The 24,680-nt window shown below is 42.8% G+C and overlaps 1 protein-coding gene across 3 annotated transcripts in view; it reads right to left on the bottom strand.

The window, feature by feature from the left end:
- The window catches only part of LOC306937667 (ras-related protein Rab-40C), a 35,767-nt gene that overhangs the window by 6,904 nt on the left and 4,183 nt on the right, over positions 1 to 24,680 (bottom strand). For all 3 annotated transcript variants that reach the window (XR_013791633.1, XR_013791634.1, XM_079521564.1), the window contains exons 2-5: positions 16,886 to 16,946; positions 5,189 to 5,249; positions 4,386 to 4,463; positions 670 to 892 (exon numbers count right to left, since the gene is read on the bottom strand). Coding sequence is in view for 1 of the 3 variants with exons in the window: in XM_079521564.1 (XP_079377690.1) it covers positions 670 to 892; positions 4,386 to 4,463; positions 5,189 to 5,249; positions 16,886 to 16,946 (423 nt within the window). In the remaining 2 variants the exon portion in view is untranslated. The remainder of the gene's footprint in view (positions 1 to 669; positions 893 to 4,385; positions 4,464 to 5,188; positions 5,250 to 16,885; positions 16,947 to 24,680) is intronic.

Here is a 24,680-nt window from a genome sequence, read left to right as displayed (position 1 = left end):
ACACATGATCTGAATAAAGGCAACCATGACAGAGGTAGAACTGGGAAGAATTAATGAGAGAGAAGAGAGAGGGAGAGAGAGACAGACAGCATCCATCTGAAGACCAGTACATTAGCGTACATTAGCACTCCCAAGATGTGAGAATGAATACACTTATGTATGCTACAGTCAGTCCTGGAATTTCGTCTTTTTAGGGACAAGGCCACTTGGCTTTTGGTCGCGGAAGCCCTGTAGTTAGAATGGCGGTGAGTCGTAATGCCACCCAAATAAAACAATATGAAGTCCACTTAAATAATTCATTTAATTTAAGGGTTAAGAATGAATTTGTGTTAATTATTCACTGCAGTATAACTATGAGCGAAAAAGAAATGATTGGAATTTACAAATTACCAATATTTGTACAAACTCGTGAAAAGTTCAGAGTCACTGGACTGATTTGAAGATGGGGACTTGAAGATGGGGATGGGGAAGATGGGGACTTGAAGATGGGGATGGGGACTTGAAGATGGGGATGGGGATGGGGAAGATGGGGATGGGGACTGGTGAAGAATTCAGAATCTAAACAACAGACACTGAAATAACAAGACAATTAAACATCCACAATCACCGTAAAGCTCTGCTCCACACATCGACCCATTAATTAATGAATGAATGAATTCATCCACCCACCTCGGTTGGGCCTCCAGAACTTCTCCATGCCATGCCTCATGAGGACAATGCGCGACAGCTCCGTGAAGGACTCGATGACGTTGAAGTTGCACAGGGGGCTCACCTCGAAGAAGGTCATACCGTTCTTCTCGGCGTAGGCGCGCGCCTGCTCCGTGGGGACCTGCCGCTTGAAGGCCAGGTGGAGCCGGTTGCCCACCAGGATCCGAGGGACGCCTGGTGCATGCTGGGTAGACGGAACGGGAGAGATCAAGTAAGCCATGCGGTAGGTTCATCATGGAAGTTGTAGTTTTCATGGTGTTTTTGGCACTCTTTGCTCCAACTGAAACACCACAATTATTTTTTGTGCACTCAAAACAACAAAAAAAGACCCTCATTCTGGGGAATTGGGGAAAGAGTTGGAAGTGATTCACTTTCTTTAGTGAATACATTTTTATTGTAACCATTCTGTATTGTAGAGTAAGTACAATAGAGTGGCGGTTAAGTGTGGTCTCCCTGCACTTCTATTAGATAATGTGGTCGGATAGGAACACTACTGGTTGACAAGTGGTACTGCATGAAACTCGAAGGGGACCAACTCCCCTTCACTGCACTCACAGGGAGTTGGAATCCTGGTTAGGACATGAAAGTTACATATTGTAGCTTTAAGGGGTTGGTTAACTACTTTAACCCCAGCATCCATATCCTGGGGGGAACATTCTGCAAAAATAGCAGATCTACAAGCGCACAGTGTGTCGCAACGTGGCTCATTGTGAGCTTGTAGATCGGCTATTTTTGGCAAAGCGACTTGGTGCAGATGGGGAAAAAAGCAGTCAAAGTACAGTTGTAACTCAATTCCAATTCTCTAAGACTAAATTGTTCCATTTAGAGGCCCAGAGCGAGTGGAAGCAATAGAGCGCTAGACGGAGATGGAATGAGAGGGCCCTGGCACACATTAAATGGAACAAAGTGACTAGCGGTGGTCTGTTACTTATTCATCAGGCCCGGGGCAGGAGAATAACTTGCCCTGTCACTTCGACTTGTGTCTCCCTAATTCACAGCCATCTGTTCTGACTGACATAATAGAAGATGGCAGCCTGGCCCAGTGGCCGCCTCTCTCCTCCTCCATGCACCCTGTCTGTCTGTCCATCTGTCTCACCCTGTCTGTCTGTCCATCTGTCTCACCCTGTCTGTCTGTCCATCTGTCTCAATCCATCACTCACTATAACAGTCAAATATGGTCCACAATTGGTATCACAACTTAATGTGATGACCAGGAAAACATTTAAGCTAAAACAGTCAAGACTAATATTGATAGGAATGTCGATTTTTATTATTGCTATATTGCTCAGCTCTAGGCAGTAATAGTTGAATCAATGACCTAGTATGACTCTGGGATGTACGCGGTCATTGGTACATGGCTCGTCTCCCAGAGCAAAACCACTAAGTCCACTTAATAACTGGGTCTGGGTTGAAGCACCAACGTTCCAGTGTTTTTAAATTTCCAATCTACAACCCTGTTTGCCTGCTCTCCCGTGTTCTGTTTCTGACTGCGCTCGGACATTTTCCCTTCGTTTCGCTTCATCACACCCTTACGGGTCCATATGGTTTCATTTCATGTGCAAACGCTCGTAGTTACTCTCGGAGTTAAATGAACATTGAGGATTTGACTGCGTTGTGGCTGCGACCCGGCAGCCACAGGATTCTGAGGAGGTGGGGCAGGAAAGGCAGATCTCAAGCACACACATACCAGAGGCCAAAAATACCAGCGCAGCCCCTGCTGCGCTTGCGCACGCACACAAACACGCACAAGAGAGAAAAGGACATCCTCCACTTCCGAATCAGCAGGAAGGACCTATCAGAGCCAGGGAGACCCCCCCCCCACACACACACACACACATCTTATACATAACAACCTAAGATGGTAGGTGGTTACTGGTTGATAAGAAAAAGTCTCCCGTCATGTTAATAGCAGACAGCTAGAAGCCACCAAAATTGGCGGCGAGTTACGACAAATAGCAGAAATAGTCAATCTACAACCTCACAAGATGTCACACCATGAGCTTGTAGATTGTCACATGTACAGTGGCTTCCTGTGAGGATGTGTACAGTTGTGAAAATTGAGTGCAACTCTGACTTTAACTAATTACAGTAAGCTTGCTTTAACCCTGTGCTGCATGGGTCATCCTCACTCTCCTCCACGTTAAATAATTAACCACAAATGCCTTGATCTAAAAACACAAAATAACCACCAATAAATCAAATCATTATTGTCCAAAAACCTAAAAACCACGATATAGCCTGAGGAAAGCCATCTGTGGGATTCCTCTGTGTTTATTTGAGGCTACTTTGAATCCAGTCCGAGCGAGAGCCACACCATGGCGATACACGTTTGGCTTTGGCAGAGCATATTTTCCTACTTGCCATATTTTCCTATGTCCCATATTCCTCGCCACTCAATTATGTACGACACAATCTTCCAAATGCAATCTAGGCCAGTGTTTCTCAACCTGTGGGCTGGGAACCCACAAAAAGTGGGCGAGATGATGTTCTGAGAGTCAGGGCAGGGCACAGAGAACATTGAACAACCAGACGGCTGTTTTTATTAGATTTATTTTTATCATTCTAATTCTACTATTTTAGTTTTCTACTTGTTTTCTGTAAAGTGATTACTTGGAAAAGCACTATACATATAAAGGACTTATTTGCTTAATGTGTTGATTATAATGTGACTTCTAGGTTTTCTGCATTTCTTCTCAGTATACAATTGTGTTTCATGCGTTGCTGGGGAATGCAGTGGCGTAATTGGCAGAGATGTGTGTGGCTGATGAGGGAATGACGCTGACATTAGTCGCGACCTCAGAGAGGCTGTGCTTATACAGTAAGTCACAGTATGTGTGAGTTGACACCAACTCACATATACTGGTCCGTTGCATAGCCTGCTCTGTGCTGTGCTGTGTGTCGAGGACCCGGGAAACACAAATGGTTGAGCGCTTCTGACAGAATGACACTACAGACACCAACATGCACTGAAAATGCCAGATCTGATTCAAAGCAAAACAAAACAAAAAACGATGCTGCGTTCATGCTAGCGGCACCAAAGCAAAAGGCTTTTATTTTCAATGGAAGTCAGTGACATGAAGCTACAAAGTGATGCCCAACTACTGTAGCTGCAAAAAGATTTGCAGTGCTCCAATGAAGTGGTGAAGCCGCAATTATGTTTTTGTTTCCCCAGTTCCACTCTGCTTCTCTCCCCACAATTCAGTGCTGCCTTCCGTAAATGGAAACAAATCTCATTCTTGCCGTTAACCAGTTCCCTGTGCTATTTAACCCTAGGTTTTTTCATTGACAGTGTGGTCTGAGCAACACTTCAACGGCAGCAATGTAGTTGGCCACGCTTTTTGTAGCTTTGTCGCTGCTAGAGTGAACACAATATTAGTTTGTTTCTTTGTTTTATAGCTTTTAATCAGATTTGGCATTAAGCCCGTAATGCAGCAGTGTCTGTGGTCACTTTGTAGCTTCATGTCACTGGCTTACATATCACTGGAGGCAAAGGCCTCCCTCCTTTGTTTTCATTGTCCATGAGAACTGATGTTGGACTTCGACCCTAGCCTTCTTTTTCTCAAAATGAGATCTGTGTGGCCTCCTGGCTAGCCGTGTATCACCCAAAATGCTCATCTATGGCCAAAAATACTTCAGCCCTCTCTTCCATCTCCATTTCAGCGCTTCTGCTGACTCACCTCGTCAATCTCTCGGATCCACCGGTCGATGCCGTCGAAGGACCACCGGTTAGTGATGTCATAGACCAGCAGGATGCCCTGCAATAAACACACATACATGGTCAATGCGGCCAGGCACAACATTGTCTTAAACAACCTCTTCCTCTGAATCGTGGTGTTAAGGGCTCAAGACGTCGTCGCTACCTCGCGGTTCTATCCGTTTCTTTCAATCGCCTGTATCTCCTATTCCTTATCACAGATGGCATTTTTAGTCAAAACAGCGTTTGTTTGACGGCACAGAGCCGGCGATGTGGAGCTCTCCAGAGCTCCAGTTTGGATTCACATTGTAAACAAGGCCTTTCCAGCTCCGTTCAGCTTCCTAGGTTATGTCTACTGCTAGTGGACCGGAAATGTGGCTGTTCAAAATAAGAGCTCAAATGGAAAAAATGCTGGCATGAATTAGATCCTAATTTTTCAATAAATGCTGGTGGATTAAGAGTTAAGAGGCACAGACCATAATGTATGTGGACTAGTACTACCTATAGCTGTTCAACCTGACATTCCTATTTTGATCATGCTTTTAAAAGAAAAGAAAAAAATAGATTCATGTGTATTCTAGAAACATTAAATGGTGAGTTTCAGATAAACATGTTTTTACAAACTAAACTATACAACATTTTGTCTGCTGCCATTTCATAAACCAATGCTGTGTGTGCATACTCTATATACAAGCAACAGTGCAGCACACATATGCTGTACAGAATCCAGCTTGTTATTCAGTAGAGACTAACAAAAGCAGTAACTGTCTTTTTAGTTTTCCTCACCTGAGCACCACGGGAATACGAACGGAATATGGTGCAGAAACGGCCTTGTCCCGATGTGTCCCTGGAGAGAGCACAGACAGAAAGAGACAGATAGCGGGAGGGAGAGAAGAGATGGTCATTGCCAATGCACAGACAGACCAACAGCCAAGAAACTATGGTTCAGCCAGTTGGACGAGTTAGTTATAACCTGTGTCTCAGTCGGAATCCAGCAAAAGTAATGACAAGAGAATTGGCCTGTGTGTATCCTTTATCTATAAGGCTGGGTACTCAACCAAATGATACAATATGACAGAGCTCAATGAACATCATGAAAATCTCAATGTTAAGACATCAAATGAAAGAAATATTGTATCTTGTAACATTTACAAAATAATCTCACTCCCTGTGTTGCTCAAAAGTCTTTCAGTAAATAAAGACCAAGGCAGATTATGTAATTATTTAGCAGGTTAATTACATATTACATTACATATGAATCATCCCAATACTGCGACATGTCAAACATCACAATTTGGTCTAACAAATATACAGTAATTGCAACACTTTTAAGTCGCATCACCTTCTTAACCACTTCCAAACCAGTGTCCAAATTTTAGGCAGGTTGCAGGCAGGTCATTATAAACAAATATTTCCGAAAGCTCAAGCTCACAAATCACAATATGATGCATCGCGACACTTGCAGAACGGCTCCTTTCTGCCATGCGACACCATTGTACGCCAAAGTCTAAAATAGGTCTTAAGTGGTTAACCAGCCACCAGTGCCTCTCTGTTAGCATGAGCCGTGGCAATCCACGCCTGTGTGGCCTGGCTAGCACACACTGGCACCTTGCTCTACAAACAGCACTACACTAGAGACTGTTATGTGGGCAGTATTATTCGTGTCTTAAGTACCAGGTCTTATGACTTAACTTAAGACCTGGAGGCGTGGTCAATGCTGTTTGGCCACTCAGAATAGCCAAATGGCATTGATCACGCCTCCAGGTCTTAAGTTAAGTAATAAGACCTGGTACTTAAGACACGCATAATACTGCCCTGTGTTTGTCCAGGAAATACACATGGATCAAGTACATGACAGAGGAACTGCAGCTCAACAGTCAGTGGGTGGCTGAAACAAGATGGCTGCGTAGCGCTGTTGCTCCACACAACCGTGCAAGGTTTTAATGCATAAACTATAAAACAGATTACTAACTTCGACCAAAACAAACCTCTGGATATGTCAAAGAAATCTACTACAAGCGCAGTCAAGGAGTGCGACTTCTTTCTAAGATCACGCAAGGGTAAGGCAGATAAGCAACCCGCGTCGGCGTCGCTGCAAACATTTGCACCTGATCATACAGACCCCACCATGGCCTCCTTGGCTGAAGTTCTGAAGGAAATCAAATGTCTCCGAACTGAAGTTGGATCAAAGCTAGACAACATAGAGACCCGCTTGACCACTATGGCGACCTCGCTGGCTGCAGTTGAGAGCAAAATAACCAACGTACAACGAGATGTCTCCTCCAACACAACCCGTGTTGACGAGGCTGAAGACCGCATACGAAGTACAGAAGAAGCACTGGAGCGGGCCGAGGCCGCACTTGGTGCCGCCATCAAACGAGTCACTCACCTTGAGTCCAGATCAGACGCCGCCGAGGACCGGTCCAGAATGAACAACCTGCGTTTATTCGGGATCCGAGAACGTGCAGAGGAACAGCAGTCGCTCCTCGACTATATCAACACCTTGCTGCCACAATGGCTGGGTTTGGACCCTGGCCGCTCGTTCGCATTGGAACGTGTACATCGCACGCTAGCTCCGCCGAAACCTGGCCAGAACCGAGCGGTCCTCATCCGGTTCTTAAAATTCCAGGAGAAGGAGTTTGTCTACCGCAAAGCTAAACAAATGGATATTAAACACAACGGATCCAAATTATCATTTGGGAAAGATCTCTCGGCGGAGACGGCCCGGATCAGACGGGGATTCAATCCAATTACACAGCTGTTCGTTGACAGGAATGCCTTCCGTGGATTTCAACTTCATCCCTGCAAGCTGAGAGTTCTCCACGACGGAAAAATGCATCTCTTCTCAACGCCACAGGACGCTGAAAAATTCTACAACACTATCACCGCGGCTGACGTGACTCCAGATGCATGCCTCTGATGAAAGCACAGAGGCCGAGGTGAATCCAGGTCCTATCGAGGAAACCACAGAGGAGTCTTAATCATGTCTGCTTTTTTTTCTTCTTGTTTGTTATTGTTCTTCGCTACCCCTCTTTTCTCTCTCTCTCCTTAGTTTACACGTCATTGTTTTGTTTGGTTATTCTTTCTGCTATTTTTTGATGACTACAAAAACCGGAGAAAACGACTGATAAACTGATCGGTGTCCAGACACGGACAACAGTCGTCTTTATTTTATTTCTCCCTTACGTTGCTCTTACGACCTTATAGTGAGCCTACTGTCGTCCTTATTTTATTTACTTATTTATTTCTCTTTTTGCACTTGAGTATCAATACGTATTGTTTTGCTCTTTTCTTTACTCTCTTGTTTTGGTAGAATGGGAGATTGGATGGGGGGGGGGGGTGTAAGTCACGTCACTGGCCTATATCTATAATAATTGTTTTGAATAGTTTTTGTTTTCATAGGCCAATACTATACCATGCAGTCAAATTCTTACTGCTCGAACTAGGGTCGAACTTTATTTATTATTATTATTATTTTTTCTTTTCATATTTGGGTTAAGTAATTAGCCTATAGTAAACATGCACGGTTGTGCAGTGAATTCGTTACTGTAGACTTGTGTTGTAGGTCGCTCCCCAGACCAAAGTAGTGCGGTCTAATGGTCCTAATTGGCTTTCATGTGGGATGTGGGTTGGGGGAGGGAGGGGGGGTTTATGTTATGTGTACCAGACTGTATTATGTGTCATATATACTGTATTATTTAAAACGAGTAACATTATGCCTATCGTGTGTCATATCTATCCCAACTTGTCGCTATGAGTACGACCAATAACATAGATATTGGAACGTTGAAGTTTGTCACCTGGAATGTAAATGGATTGGGAACACAAGTCAAGAGAGGGAAGGTTTTTTCACATTTAAAATCACTAACAGCTGACATTATATTTTTACAAGAGACGCACATTAAGCCATCTGATCAGAGCAGACTCAAAGCAAATTGGTTTTCACAGGTCTATCAATCCACATTCTCATCCAAAGCTAGAGGTGTTGCTATATTATTTAAAAAATGTGTACCGTTTCAATTATCTTCCCTGGTTGATGATCCTAATGGTAGATACTTGATAGTCTCCGGTAAAATCAATAATATCCCTATCACTTGTGTTAATGTTTACGGTCCTAATTCTGACGACCCTGAGTTTTTTCGGAGGGTTTTTAATTTACTACCCGATTTGAACTCCACTAACTTGATTATGGGTGGCGATTACAATGCAATTCTGGATGGCTATCTTGACCGGTCATCAACACGCCCTTTTACTTCTAGTAAGGCTGCTTGTACCCTGAACAATTTGATTAAATCGTTTAACTTAGTTGATATATGGAGAATACAGCATCCTACTGATAGAGAATATTCGTTTTTTTCCCATGCCCATAAAGCACATACACGTATCGACTTTATTCTCATTGATTCTAAATTAATCTCAAACGTACTAAACACAAAATATCAGGGAATATTAGTGTCCGATCATAGTCCTCTCATCATGTCTTTTAATTGGTCCCTTCCCAAGGCCTTTTTTGCCTGGCGTTTTAACTCGCTGTTATTGCAGGATTCCAACTTTAATGTGTATATGAAAGCAGCCATCACTGATTTTGTACTATTTAATGACAATGGCGATGTTTCTGATTCTATTCTCTGGGAATCATTCAAGGTCGTGATGAGAGGAAAAATAATTGCTTATGAAGCTACTAAAAAGAAAGAAAGGCGTAAACGCCTCGCTGAAATCGAGACGCAGCTCTTGCTTGCTGAGAGGTTGTATTTATCCTCTTTGTCCATGGGTGATTTGCATTCTGTCATGAAGTTGAAATATGAATATAATACCATTCTGAGTGACCAGGTGAGTAAACAGATACTGAAGCTGAGACAAAAACAGTTTGAACTTGGAGACAAGCCAGGTAAATTGCTGTCCAGACAACTTCGTGGCGCTCAGGCAAGCAGGTCCATCCTTAAACTGAAGACCCCCTCAGGTGAGCTATTAACTAATCCTCAAGATATAAATAATCTCTTTAGAGATCATTTTGAAAAACTATATACAGCTAAATCTAACGCAACTGATGACGAGCTTGAGTCATTCTTGGTCTCTGCTGATCTACCTAAAGTAAATGAAATTGCCAAGGCCGACCTCGATTCTGATTTTACTATTAATGAAATTAAAGACGCGATTAAGGCTCTAGCGACTGGAAAGGCTGCCGGCCCAGACGGCTACTGCGCTGAGTTCTTTAAGGCATATAGTGATCTCGTTGCCCCCTTGTTACTCAGAATGGTTAAACACTCCATTGAAAGTAATATTTTTCCACAGTCGTTCTACGAAGCAAATATCTGTCTGTTGCCCAAAAAAGGTAAGGATGAAACGGATCCATCAGCTTATAGACCTCTCAGCCTTCTAAATTTTGATCAAAAGGTGGTCGCGAAAATGGTCTCATCTAGGCTTGCCAGACACATGTCTTCTCTCGTTCACCAGGATCAAAATGGTTTTATGTCCGGTAGATTTTCTTTTTTTAATACTCGGAGATTATTCAATATAATGTACTCTAAATATAAACCAAATGACAAACCTGTAGTTCTATCTCTTGACGCGGAGCGTGCCTTCGATCAAATCGATTGGAGATATATGCATGCCACATTAAGACATTATGGATTCGGTGACTCATTTTTGAATTTGATCAAGATGCTCTATGCAGCCCCCACCTCCTCCATTTTGACTAACGGTAATAAATCATTATCATTTAGGTTGCAACGCGGTACGCGGCAGGGTTGTTGCACGAGCTCTCTTCTGTTCAATTTAATGCTTGAACCGCTTGCTATTTGTATAAGAAAGCATCTTGACATCAAAGGAATAACTATTGGGAGCGTGGAATGTAAATTATCGCTTTACGCCGATGATTTATTAATTTTTATGATGGATCCAGCCTCATCACTCCCTCCGCTTCTCTCCTTAATTAAATGTTTCGGTAAACTGTCGGGCTATTCTATCAACTGGCAAAAAAGCGCATTTATTCCTCTCACTGATAATTTGGAGCAGTCATATCTTGACTCCCTCCCGTTTAAGATCGCTACAGAACAGTTTACATACCTGGGTTTATCCATCCCAGTGAAGCCAAAGTTGCTCTTTAAATATAACTTTATTCCTCTATTAGAGAAACTTAAAACAGATATCGAACATTGGAGAACCCTGCCGCTATCAATGATAGGGCGCGTGAACGCGATCAAGATGGTTTCTCTCCCCAGGTTTATGTATTTATTTCAAAACATCCCAATCAAGCTCGCATCTAATTTCTTTAAAAACATCGACTCAATAATAATGTCTTTTATTTGGGGTTACAAATCTAACCGTATCTCAAAAAATCATTTACAGAAACCCAAACAAATGGGGGGGCTTTCCCTCCCTGTGTTTCAACACTACTACTGGGCCACCAATCTCAGAGCTTTAATTTATTGGCAAGACCAGCTCCCTCAATCATCTGCAGACACTCCTAAATGGCTCCAGTTTGAATCCCAGGCAGTGAAGGGCAGCTCTCTTTCAGCTCTCCTGTTCTCCTCAATAGAGTTGCCAGCGCATCTATTGGAAGACAATTTCGTACTGAGAAACTCAATTAAAATCTTGAAACAAGTAAAGAAGGTACTTTCAGTTCCAAATCTCTCTGTACACTCTCCTATATGTTATAATCACAACTTCATTCCATCTCAGACAGATGCAGCCTTTGCTCTTTGGAAGGACAAGGGCCTGACCAAATTTTCAGATCTATATATAGACAATCAATTTGCATCATTTTCTGAGCTGAAAGAAGTATTCTCTCTCCCACACTCCCATTTTTTCCGCTATTTACAAGTTAGACATTTTTCTCAAAATCAATTTCATAATTTTCTAAATTTACCTCAGGATCACTGTTTACATGCGCTATTGAAACAACATCCCAACTCCAAACAACTTGTCTCAAAATTTGTCTCACTATTCTCCAAACTATCTATCCCATCTACAAACCATATAAAGGCTGCCTGGGAGGAGGATATTGGCCTGGAGCTGTCAGATGAGATATGGAGCGAGGGGTTAAGGAGGATCCATTCTGGTTCAGTCAACTCTAGATTACAACTCATCCAGTTTAAAGTCATCCATAGACTACATTACTCAAAAGTCAAAATGAACAAAATGTACTCAGCTGTTTCTGACATATGTGGTAGATGCAACATCTTCAAGGGCACTCTGGGCCACACTTTCTGGTCCTGTCCAAAGATTATCTTTTTTTGGAAAAATATTTTTGCATGGTACTCAAGAGTATACCGTATTAACATTGTTCCTGATGTTCTAGCTGCCCTCTTCGGCTGCTCTGATGCCTCCCTCGCGCTTCCATACACTACACAGCAGACGCTGATGCTCGGTACATTGGTAGCCAAACGAATTATATTGGCTGAATGGAGGACACCCATTGTGCCCTGTTTCTCTAAATGGCTCAATGAATTTATATCATTGATACATTTGGAGAGGTTGCGATGCAACGGCCAAGATAGCTTAGCAACATTTGAATATATATGGGGCCCTATTACAACTCACCTTGACTCTGCTGTGTAACCGCTGGCCTGTTTGCCCTGTTGCTGTGCTCTCTTGTTGATTATGTTCTGTATGCCCTGCTGCTGTACTCTTGTTGATGTTTTATGATTGTTGTGTTCATAGCCCGTTATCTTATCACGATAGGTTTGCCACTCGTTTTATACATTGTCTAGTCTGGTGTATGTGTCATTGTTATGTATGTCCTGTATGTCATGTCTATAAAAAACCTAATAAAAACTAATATAATAAAAAAAGTACATGACAGAGGTTGCTCAGCAGTGCTCGGCTATTTTCAGGTAGGCTGAGGTAGAGCCTATATCAGAGAGGAGAAGAAGGCCGGAGCAGAGTTCCTGCCTGTCTGATACTGACGTCTAGGTGTTCGTGGCTTCATTAGCTTTATGGACCAACTGAGTGTGAAGTGTACAAGCACAGAGGATGTGTTTGATGGGTCAGTCGCTGTCAAACACATGATGTGATTAACGGCCTTCTAACATCACAAAACCAATAGCTCTTTGAGCGTGCGAGAGTGAGAGGCTTACAAAATATAGGAAGTGGATTCCTAGTGTGTGTTTGTAGAGCAAATAGAGACATTTCATTGAGTGCAGTTAAGGCATATAGACCTGAGGACGATTTGAAAAAAGGCTTTTAAAGTTTCTATATCAGTGGTTCTCAAACATTTTCATGTCAAGGACCCCCAGAATTATATGTAATTGACGTTGACGTTCGCTCTGAAAGAATATATATATATATATATATATATTCAAACATAACCACATAACCACCCTAGTAGAGCGGAAATATTTAGGTAAAGCTGTTGTTCAAATCCACTTCCCAGAGTGGAAGAGTGGGGCGAGGTTTCCTCATTTCACCCATGATTAAAACCCAGATAATAAATTAATCAGAGATTAAACAAGAAGTGTTTTGGAGTGGTCTACTCTACAGTGACAACATGAAATGCAACCGACAGGGAGATGACACAGCAGGTCATTCAAACCACTGGCAGCCACTGGCTCTCAAGTCTGAATACTTTTCCTTTGTCCCATTGTCATATTGCCTTTCCAACAGGCAGAATATTGTTTTCCTTGAACTTCAAAGGTCATCTTTACACTTAAAGGTCAAGATGCCACACTTACTACGGCATGGTACTGGGTTGACTAGACTCAACTCGACACTATACTCGCTTTTGGTACAACATATTTTTTCCGTCTGTTTTCCATTGCAGACTCCTAAGACTCCTAAGACCAACCCTCTGTGTAGGAGGAGAGTGCTAAAGAACAATCAATGGCAACTTGTCTGGAAACAATCTCAAATGAACCTACTATGAAGTCCAACTAAAACTCTCTGATATCAGTTTAGGAGAGAAATAGCCCATGCAGTCGCTTAATATTGAATAATTTCACAATTACAACGGCTGGTTTGATTTTACCCATTAAAACCGGTTAGCTATTCAAAAATAGCAGATACACAAGGTCAAGGTGCGTCACTTTGTGCCTCACTGCGAGCTCGTACATCTGCTATTTTTTAATATTTTTTTAAAAGTGTGAGAACTACTGATTTAGAAGGCATTTGTAGTATCGGCCTCAGGTCTCAATGGGTTAAAGGTTTACTAACAGTAATGGGGAGGAGCTTCCATGCAGAATATTGGAGTCCACTGTGACAATTCTCTCTGACCAGTCAGTAGTCTGCTGTGTTTTCATTCTCTCTGACCAGTCAGTAGTCTACTGTGTTTTCATTCTCTCTGACCAGTCAGTAGTCTGCTGTGTTTTCATTCTCTCTGACCAGTCAGTAGTCTGCTGTGTTTTCATTCTCTCTGACCAGTCAGTAGTCTGCTGTGTTTTCATTCTGACCAGTCAGTAGTCTGCTGTGTTTTCATTCTGACCAGTCAGTAGTCTGCTGTGTTTTCATTCTGACCAGTCAGTAGTCTGCTGTGTTTTCATTCTCTCTGACCAGTCAGTAGTCTGCTGTGTTTTCATTCTGACCAGTCAGTAGTCTGCTGTGTTTTCATTCTCTCTGACCAGTCAGTAGTCTGTGTTTTCATTCTGACCAGTCAGTAGTCTGCTGTGTTTTCATTCTCTCTGACCAGTCAGTAGTCTGCTGTGTTTTCATTCTCTCTGACCAGTCAGTAGTCTGCTGTTTTTTTATTCTCTCTGACCAGTCAGTAGTCTGCTGTGTTTTCATTCTCTCTGACCAGTCAGTAGTCTGCTGTGTTTTCATTCTCTGACCAGTCAGTAGTCTGCTGTGTTTTCATTCTCTCTGACCAGTCAGTAGTCTGCTGTGTTTTCATTCTCTGACCAGTCAGTAGTCTGCTGTGTTTTCATTCTCTCTGACCAGTCAGTAGTCTGCTGTGTTTTCATTCTCTGACCAGTCAGTAGGCTGCTGTGTTTTCATTCTGACCAGTCAGTCTGCCGTGTTTTCATTCTCTCTGACCAGTCAGTAGTCTGCTGTGTTTTCATTCTCTCTGACCAGTCAGTAGTCTGCTGTGTTTTCATTCTCTCTGACCAGTCAGTAGTCTGCTGTGTTTTCATTCTCTCTGACCAGTCAGTAGTTTGCTGTGTTTTCATTCTCTCTGACCAGTCAGTAGTCTGCTGTGTTTTCATTCTCTCTGACCAGTCAGTAGTCTGCTGTGTGTTCATTCTCTCTGACCAGTCAGTAGTCTGCTGTGTTTTCATTCTCTGACCAGTCAGTAGGCTGCTGTGTTTTCATTCTGACCAGTCAGTCTGCTGTGTTTTCATTCTCTCTGACCAGTCAGTTGTCTGCTGTGTTTTCACAGAACCCCGGCGGATGTGATACCAATGCAATGGGAAAAAGGACGAGCCGAGCCAGTAGGCCGGTACAATGTGGTGGAAAACAAAGCACCATACGACTCTTTAATGATGAATTGCAAATAATATTTCCTCATCTAAGCCTCCTGTCACATGGTGACTGGCCCACTGGACTGGCCTGACGTCAGTTGGTCTGCGAGTCCGGCCGCTAATTGGACAGAGGTTGAGCGGGAAAGTGATGGATGTTTAATTTAACAGCACCTCAGAGAGAGTGAGACTAGCGGGTGTGACTCATCAGAAAGACAGAAAAAGAGCCAAAGAAAGAGAAAGAGGAAAAAAAGCCTGATTTATACTTGGTAAGCACTGGAAATAGTCGATCGATAATAGTCGATCTTGTGGCTCGACTGTATTTGATAAGCGACAAGCATAACAGGCAAATTTGCAAATGGAGCAGGGGGAGAGGGAAGGAAGGCTGCAGAGAGAGACAGTAACAGTTTCAGTACAGTATATTTTGTTTGTTTGGGAGTAAAAATGTATGCTAGTGGATGTTTGTGTCTATAGTGCTGGAGGAAACTTGAAAGACCATGGGGTCACCAACACCAGGAGGGGCCATGATCTGGGATTCAAGTGTGCAGCGAATTCCATGGCCTCCAGTTAGTAGTTTTCAAAATATGTTGTATAGGACCAAAGTGGTGAACAGACCAACATAGCCATCCCCAAACAAACCCAATGGCTTATAAAGGACTCTGAGTGCCTCTCAGAGCAACTGTAAAACTCTACCATCGTGATGCCCATAACGGTCCAGCCTCGTTCTGAAGAAGATACGGTTTAGACTAGACTGTAGTACACCCACTTTGGTTAAGACCCAATGTTGGTCAACTCAACAAGATGTTCTGACATTTTGTATTCCTTTGCGAATCACTGATCTAGCAAAGATCCTGCCAATAACTTTAAAACTGAACCAGATGGTTAAACTAGGGACACAATCTTCTTCCCCAAGCACTCAGTACAGAAGCATCATTTATACAGTATTATGTGTTTCTAGAATAATAGCACACTATAAAGTTAATTTCATTAAATAAAGTTTAACCAATTTCAACATGGCGTCCCTACTTTGATCATGTCCAGAAGGGTAATATATTAATAAATTAGCAATATTTCTAAGACAATATTCTTTGAACGCTTGCTTCTCACAGCACACACACCTCAAGGGAAATGTATATGCTTTGAACTGATGTGAAATTAACCGCTTTCAACCTGGTGTCCCTATTTTGAGCATGTTTCCCAAACTTTCAAAATCGTTAAAAAATAGCAGATCTACAAGCCAATACACATCACAGCGCATTGTGAGCTTGCCAAATGTCTTAGCCAAAAACAGAAGATAAACAAGCTCAGATAAGGTAATATGGCCGAATGTTTTTTAAATGTTTAAAATTTTTAAATGACTGTTGATTCACACAATTTTCAAAATGCTTCCATCTTTCTGTGTAACAGAAGCGCTGAAAATGATTCCCCGCTTCCCCCCACTTCCTTTTCGTCTTTGCAGTCACGCAAATTTGTCCTAATGTAAATCAAATGAATCTAATCGAAAATATATTTTAAAGATATTCTAAATATATTTTCGAATTGTCAGAGGGTGTAGTTCCAGACTCTATGTAGAATAGGGATGCTTGGGTTCGTGTTGTCAAGCGTGGTGGGGCAGAAAGAAAGAAAAAGAGTGGGTGTGTTTGAAGGACTCTCTCTGTGGGAGAGACGAGGCGTCGGTTCGCCCCTGAGGAGCCAAATTCCTTGGCCCACTTCCAGTTGACTGGCCCTTGCTCGTGTAACAGTGGGTTGTAGACGCAGGCACCGCCGCTGCATTGCTTTGAAGACTACCATTTCCAAGGCATTTCAGCAGAGCGAGTGCAATGAAAAAGACTGGGGTGATAAAATGATATTATATGTGCTGTACAGAAACGCATCAGAAAAACTCTGCCTCCTCAACTATTTGCATTGTCTTTCTCTCCTTCAGGAAATTAACCAATCAGCCTAAAGTCATAGATTCGGATCAGCCGCAAACACCTATCCTACCGTTTCTATTCAGATTAGATAGCAGGTCACATTCCCAGAACGTAGTATTCCTTGCATGTAAATGTAACCTGGAATGGATTATGCATTGGGCAGTGTGATGCCAGGTGCTTACCAAAGCTCCAGCTTCACTCTCCTCCCATCCAGCAGAATTGTGGTGGTCTTATAGTCAATACCTGGAGAAAGAGACAGAGACAGACAGAGATTAGGTCAGTGGTTTTATAACTTTTTGTGTACTAGGCAGGCACACCAATGGGCAAGTCCAAATCTCAAGGCAGTGAAGGAACACCTGTATTCTTTGCAAAAACAGCTATGAATACAGCCCCTCCTGGCCCATCCCCTCTATCATAACCATCCGAGGAGCCATCAGCTGGGTGAAGCTTAAACTTAATTTCCCTGCTCTGAAACCTCGGCGGGAAGCTGAGCGTTACATCAACAAAGTTTCAACATTCATTATTCATTAACAACAGAAAACTATTTTTGTAACAGCTTTCGAGATGTGATCAACATCTATTTAAACAAACAGCTATTAATACAAAGGTATTACAAACTGGGGGGACTCTGTAATAAATCATAAAAAGAGTAATTAGGATGGCAGAGGTTATTGCTGTCTTATCAGCAGCTCATGGTTAGCCCAGTGTCAGCAAATACCGTGTTCATAGTTTGTCTTTTATGAGATTTATGACTTGTCTTTATCAAGGTGCCAGTTGTTCCATAAGGGTACCGCCGTCGCGTAATGTTCTACTCATCCACCACTGTCACTGTTCAACCTCAAGCCTGAGTGGAACTTGGCTTTGGTTCACAAAGTTCCTCTTAGGTCAGCTGGTCTATATTTGTTTTGTGGCCTTGGCTTGAAGTGACTTACTCCGATATTCCAAGTGTCATTTATTTGCAGCCTGTCACTTGGGTGCCAGCTGTGTGCCATTAGCGTTGCTGCTCCTTCACAACAAAAGACACATTGAAGGCACATTGAAATCCTCTCTAAATTTAACTCTGAGAGTGTAGTGTACAAATCAAACCATTTGTACACTCTCTCTGAGTGAAATTAACAGGATTGGACTATGCAGGCTGTAGTTTCTGGAGCAGACGTATTATTTCATTATGACATCGCAATGATCAAATCAGGGGGGTGTGTGTGTGTGTGTGCGTGTGCGTGTGTGCGCGCGCGTGTGCGTGCGTGTGTGCATGCGTGACTGAACACAGTGCTCCTGTGTGCTCAGTGGTCATGAGTAGGTCATGAGCACTGCACCTAGTAGGTTGGTGCAGTGCCAGAATAGTGTTTAGCCCCGGGCAGCCAACAGATCTCCGTTCTTCTGAGGCACCTCAACCTTCTGAGATGTCTCCACTCTCTCCATGTTACTCTGTTGCTACACCTGCCTCTGTGGTGGCTACAAGTCTGAACATGATGTGGATCCGCTTCCCCTGTCACTCTGGTTTTCACCGCGCAGCTTGCCAATATGAGTCGTTTGGAAGAGTTCTCACGATATTTATGGCCCAAACATGGATATTCAATACGTCTGCCTATTGTCTCCGTATCCACATTGTCGTGGATCGTCTTTCTTATGTGTGCTTCCTTGCATATTAGTATTATTATTTACTGTAACCAAACACATGCAGGCCATTAAGCCAAAACTCTCACTAGAATACATTCACACAATATTTCAAAATACTGCGTATATTTGCTGTGCAACTCCATGCGGATTTTTTGGAGGACCCAATGGCATTTTCCCAAATTCTAATTCCAGCCCCAACTCAGTCATCCACCTGCTTACTAATACTAAAACATCCAACAGCTGAATTCCATAATCAACAACAAGTTTTCAACCCTCTATCTACGTACATAAATTAATATTTACTGAGCTACATTAGCTGTGTGCTTTGTTACCATGCAACATACAGCCAACCAAGCACTAAATTAACATATCTGGAGGCTCCAGTATTAGCCAAAAACCCATTTGCAAACCATAAAAATGCTAAGGCAATCGTTTTACTAGCAGTGTATCATTTCCCTGATATTAACAAAAGCCCTCTGGCTAACGATGTTAGCAATATCCTCCAATTTGCTGGGCAATGGAGACACAAGCCAGGCTAAAGTGCTGAGCTCTCAGCTCAAGCAAGCCAAAGAAATTGAATTGGAGTGAGTGCAGGGCATTGGACCAAGTGCTTCCTCTCGCTCTTCAACCTGCCAGGATTCTTTCAGACAGACAGACAGACAGGACAATCAATAGCCTCTACCAGTCTTTGAACAGGCTGCTGTTGCTGCTATTCTGGGAGTGGAGTGACTTTGCTTCCTGTCAGGACATTCTCAAAAGTGGTAATGTTAAGTGTGTGCGTGCGCGTGAGTGCATGCGTGTATTCAAAACAATCCCACCCATACAGTATGCATACTTCATACACACACAGCGAGTGGTTTCAGCCTCAGAGGGTACAGGCAGCTGTATAAATGTATGAACGCGAGCTGAGCCCGCCCGCCCGCATGGCATCCGGACAGGAAAGAGACGGAAAATGGGAAGACGGGGAGTGAGGAAGAGAGCCGGTATCTAAGGGGGGAGGGGGGGGGGGCTGAAGACGATGCAAAGGGCAAGAAAAAGAAAGAAAGAAAAGACAGCAAGTGCGGTTAGAAACCAGGACCGGTGGGCGTGAAATGGGATTTGACAGCAGGGTGGAAGCACGCTGCTGTGGCGCTAGGCCCCGTTTAGTGGTAAAAAGCATAATTTATACTTGGTTGAGTATGGTGTCGCACATCGAAAATCGCCAATCTACAAGCTCACCTGTCATAGATCAGGGGTTCTCAACGTTTTTGGCTGGGGACTTACTTTGGCCATGTCTCGTGACGCCCGTCCGCCCCCTCCCCACTACCCAATACTAATTGACCGCTACAATAACCTTAATTAATAATAGAGAAAATACATCATAAATACTGAAACCAGATTTCAGTATTAAGGAAAGTTTATGCATGTACTGTGTGTACTACTATGTAAACTCCTAATTTCCATTTTCCAGCCATTCAGTTGCAAAAAAAAGAAACTAGATAAAGTGCCACTCGGGGAACAGGTCTCCACCAGGGCAGGTCAGGTCAGGTTGTGGCCTCCTGGTGGCGCTATAATAGGCCAATGTGAAAAGGGTGCCATTTCGCCTTGGATGGCAATTGGATGATTTGAGGCTTTTTCTTCCAAAAATGTGTTTTGCAAAAATCCACCTGTTGGTGGCGCTATAACAGGCCAAAGTGAAAAGGGTGGGATATATTCCTCAGCCTAGTAGGAAAGTCTGTGAAAGATTTCACGCAAATTGCACGCTGCGTTCATGGTTTGAAAAATGTTTTGCAAAAATCCACCTGTTGGTGGCGCTATAACAGTCCAATGTGAAAAAGGTGGGATATACTCCTCAGCCTAGTAGGAAAGTCTGCGAAAGATTTCACGTAAATTATATGTTGCGTTCATGATTTGTGGCTTTTTGGTGCCGGAGATTAGCTGTACACAGACGGACGGACGGACACACGGACTCACACACACACACACACACACACACACACACGGACGGAGTGCAAAACATACTCTCTCCCCATGCCTTCAGCCTGGTGGAGACAAAAAGGGAAAGAATTTTGGGGGGGGGGTTTTATCTGTGGACCCCCGAAAATAATTTGGTGACGCCCCCGAGGGGTCGCGACCCCCAGGTTGAGAACACAGACAGTGGCCATTTCCGGTGTGTGACACCGGCACACAACTACATCAGGCTTAATGGTCAGCTGTGACCATCAGTGGATCTGTGTCAAGGGGATTACACCATCTACCTAAACCTACTCTACTCGCGTCCCATCTCTCTTTCACTCCCGCTTGACGTGTGCATTCACAGGAAACACAAGTAGGGGGTTATCTGAGTGTGAAGTGGCCTGCTTCCAGGGGCGAAAACTAATCACTGTGGAGCATTGGGCATTGTGAGAATACCCAAGTCCATTGCCGTAGTGACACAATGGGACGCTCTTCCCTGTAGATACCTCGTCCTTCCTTGGGGAGAGTTCCATTGTTGGGGCCTTTGCATGAAACAAGAGGATTTACATTTCTCACTTGGGGCCCTCTCCTCTCCACTTTGCCATGTCCATCTGATGGCAAAGTGTGAAGCTTGTCATGTGCAAAGTCGTCTGTAAATCCACTGAAAATGACTAGTTAATCCCCCTCTGTGATTTCAAAGCAGATGAAAATCCATCCAGACCGTCCATAAGTAGTAACATAGTACATTCAGTAGGTGAATAGGGCTTATATTATAAAAAAATATAAAGTGTGTACTTGTTTGCTTGCCTTGCTCATATAATTAAAGTCAAATGTTCTTTTCATATATTGAAAGTTGTGTAGTTGTGTTTTATCAATCAAACATCACACCTGTGTGAAGTGAGGGGCGCTCTTATCATCATACGTGACGTCATCATACATACATCATCTGATTCTGGCCAATCATTAGTCTTTTAATGTTTGTGTTTAGACAAAACAAACACTCAAAACTGGCCATTCATTATTGCATTTAATGTTTGTGTTTACACGCACACTAAAAGCTGGACATAGCTAGAGTCCTGCAAAAAATAAATCTCAAATTGAATTTGTAATAAAATCTAAGATTTTCTAACTGATTTAACATTTTGCGGTTACATTTTTTTTGGATATCTTTGCCAAAATATGGGCATGGGCATCTAGCTGAGATTTGATAACCCCAAAATACATGATGAAAAACTGTATGGGGATTGGGGAATAGGGGATGCAAGCAGTAAGCAATGCAAACGGGCCCATCAACACATTCACTCGCTTGTCCTCTGTCACATCCACAGAGAGACACACATCAATATGTTATATCTTAACAAGATCAGACAGATCCAATGTTTGAAAACCAGATAGACCTGAAAAATAAGTCATAAATCATTTTCACCTAAATGTGAGTTAGAGGTAAAGTGTGATGTGGATAGTCATATTGTATACTAGTTCTGTACGCATGAAGAATGACTATGAGTTAACACAAATCTACATAGCCAATCTGCAAGGTATCACGACCCGATGCATTGTGAGCTTGCATTTTGTCTATTTTCCATTTATTGACACTCGTGCACAACCAGGTTTAACTCAGGCTCACTATACACACCCAGGACAGAGAGAAGTGTCTGCCAGCCAGACTGGTTAGACAGCACTTCCACACAGCCACCTGCTGACGAGGGATAAGTGATTTGACACAAAGAGAGGCATGCAAACTGCTTAATTAAGACCTGGAACGTATCTGTGTCACTTTAGCGTGTAACCATTATTTTATACTTTAGCTATTGCAAAATAGCAGATGAACAAGCTCATAGCTTGTACATACGTAATCTACGTATGTACGTGCTTGTAGATCTGCTTTTTTTTTGTATTGTGAAAATGTGTGCAAACCATTGAATATATATTCTTTCACAGCATGTCTTTTCATATCTTTGCTTCTGGGGGGTGCCCTGGAACAACAACATATTTATGCGGGTCGGCGGCCAATTACATAACATTTTTGGGGTCCTTGACATCAAATAGTTTGAGAACCACTGACAGAAGAAACTGTTAGAATTTAGATGACATTTATAGAATCGTTTCCTCAGGTCTTAATGAGTGGCAAAAACTGAGGTCTGGTGACATGGATGTATGGTGAAGGAAAATACATACGTAGACACACTAGAGCAGCGGATCTAAAAGCAGGGTCCAGGGACGCCACTATGTTTGAAGATCATCCTTTTTGTCACCTTTTCTGCAATCCATTTAGGCCTGGCCCAGTCCCGTAGCATTCGTCTTTCTGACCACAAGCATTCCCATCCTGTTCTACAGAAGCACGATTTAGTCTGTGACTACAGGACCGAGACAGAGGGCAGAAGGCCAACTGAGAGGCAATGACAGCCATATAGCCTTCATGGATTATATAATAGAATTCCTCTCCTGGCGTTAATCATAAATCAAATACAATTGGATTCGTGCTAAAACAGTTTCAAACAGTCATTTATAGTGATTTATTTGTTTCCCAAAAACATAAACTATATATATATAACATAAACTGTATCTGCCCAATCAGTGCATACCTACTGAATAGTGAAAGCACCTTCTATGAGCCCCAACCCCGCAGCTTTCCCCCAGAACAACCACCCACCATAACTATGGATTTACCTGGCTGTGTGACATCGAATAGTCTAACAAAGAAAAGGACATAACAGTGGTGGCAGCTGGCAGGGAAGACTGTGAGCTCTCACAACAAACATCCCCCCCAGCTGAAATTAACTGAGTTTGTACATCCCCAGGGGGATTGGGAATAGATACTGAGCCATCTTCTAAGCTGCGCTTAGAGCTATGTAAAATATATTGAACAGCAAAGATGTGAGATGTTTCACTGACTGGTTAATAGTTGCAATATCTTTGCTGTTGGACGGAAACCTTGTACTGTATGTCCAAATATTTTACTTGTTCAGGAAATGCGATGATGTCCAGGCTGCTGGCAGCATTAGCTCACATTCTGACCTTATTGTTAGGAATGAGAGTCATTCATACTAGACTAAAGTGTCACACAAAAGTAGCAGATCCACAAGCTCAAAACATGGCGCAAAGCAGCGCGTTTTGTGCTTGTAGATCTGCTACTTTAGCTATTTTTGAATTTGGACATACAGTATGAGGTTTCCACTTGACAGAAACGATATGGCTAGGCTTTGTATTCAACTACATTATAATCAATGCATGAAGCAATTGATGATCAGGGATCATCTGTTGATGTTGCTCAATATAAAACAAAATACTTTCACTCAGGTGTAATACAATAGAACTGAATCAGAAACTATAATTATACCATATACCTGAACCACAGACATTTGCATTCATAATTTAACACTCTTTTCTCTCCTTTATGTCATCATTAATCAAGGTTGTTGGGCATGAGGGGAAGAGGTAAGACAATGAGAAGTAATTAATTTCGTTGGAATTATAAAACCCGCAGTGTGCATTTATCCATTTGTAGCACATAGTATAGAATCTGGCACTGATCGGTCCAGTGGTTTGTGAGATTAGAGACGGACACACACATAGACCCTCTTCTAGACGGCTTGCCTGAGGAACCACACCATAGAAAACTGCATGCAGCAGGCCAGGCATACAACAATCACCAAGGAGGAAATGGACCACTCAGGCACACAGTAAAATCCTTAGTGTATATTAAATTTGGATCTTACGGGTCCATCTTGGTAGTATCTACTGTACACTCAAGAGTTCAATCAACACTGAGGATTTTACTGAGCACGGAGCTAATGATCATCAACCCAAGGGCAACTCCATCCAGTCAGAAATGACCGTCTTTGCTGCTCTTAAAGGACCACTTCACCACTTTTCAACCTATCTTCATATACTAGGTTGGTAGGTCCTGACTCCTCAATCCTCACTAATAATCTCATAGGAGGGCTGTGGGCAGTTCAGAAACCCGTCCACCAGTGATGGGGAATCCAAGCTAATAGAAACTGCAGGCTTTCTAGTCCTGAAAAGTTGCAATGCGAAAATGGAAGCCATCGCCCACAGCCCTCCTATGAGACACAGAGTGAGTAGAAAACAAATGTGCCATTTTATCATGATTATTAGTTAGGACCAATTATATGAAGATAGGTTCCGTTGAAAAGTGGTCCTTTAACATATAAACCCTACACCTACCTACAGTATATACTTCGTTGACCGGAGTCACCCAGGGGTCTGTACTTGGCCGCAACCTTTTTCCTTCTATACCCAATCTCTTCCCTGAAAATAGGTGAGCTACACTCACATTTAACTTAAAGTATTATATAGTGTACATGCCCAGAATATGGACGCCAGGGTTCATTTAGTAAAGAAAATACTTCACCTACTGTATTGCAAAACTCGCCCCACCCCCCGCCCTGCCTCTCTGAC

This window comes from Electrona antarctica (assembly GCF_951216825.1).
Source record: "Electrona antarctica genome assembly, chromosome: 14".
NCBI classification, from domain to species: Eukaryota; Metazoa; Chordata; class Actinopteri; order Myctophiformes; family Myctophidae; genus Electrona; species Electrona antarctica.
The sequence above is the reverse complement of the archived record's forward strand: the minus strand, read 5'-3'. Positions and strand labels throughout refer to the sequence as shown.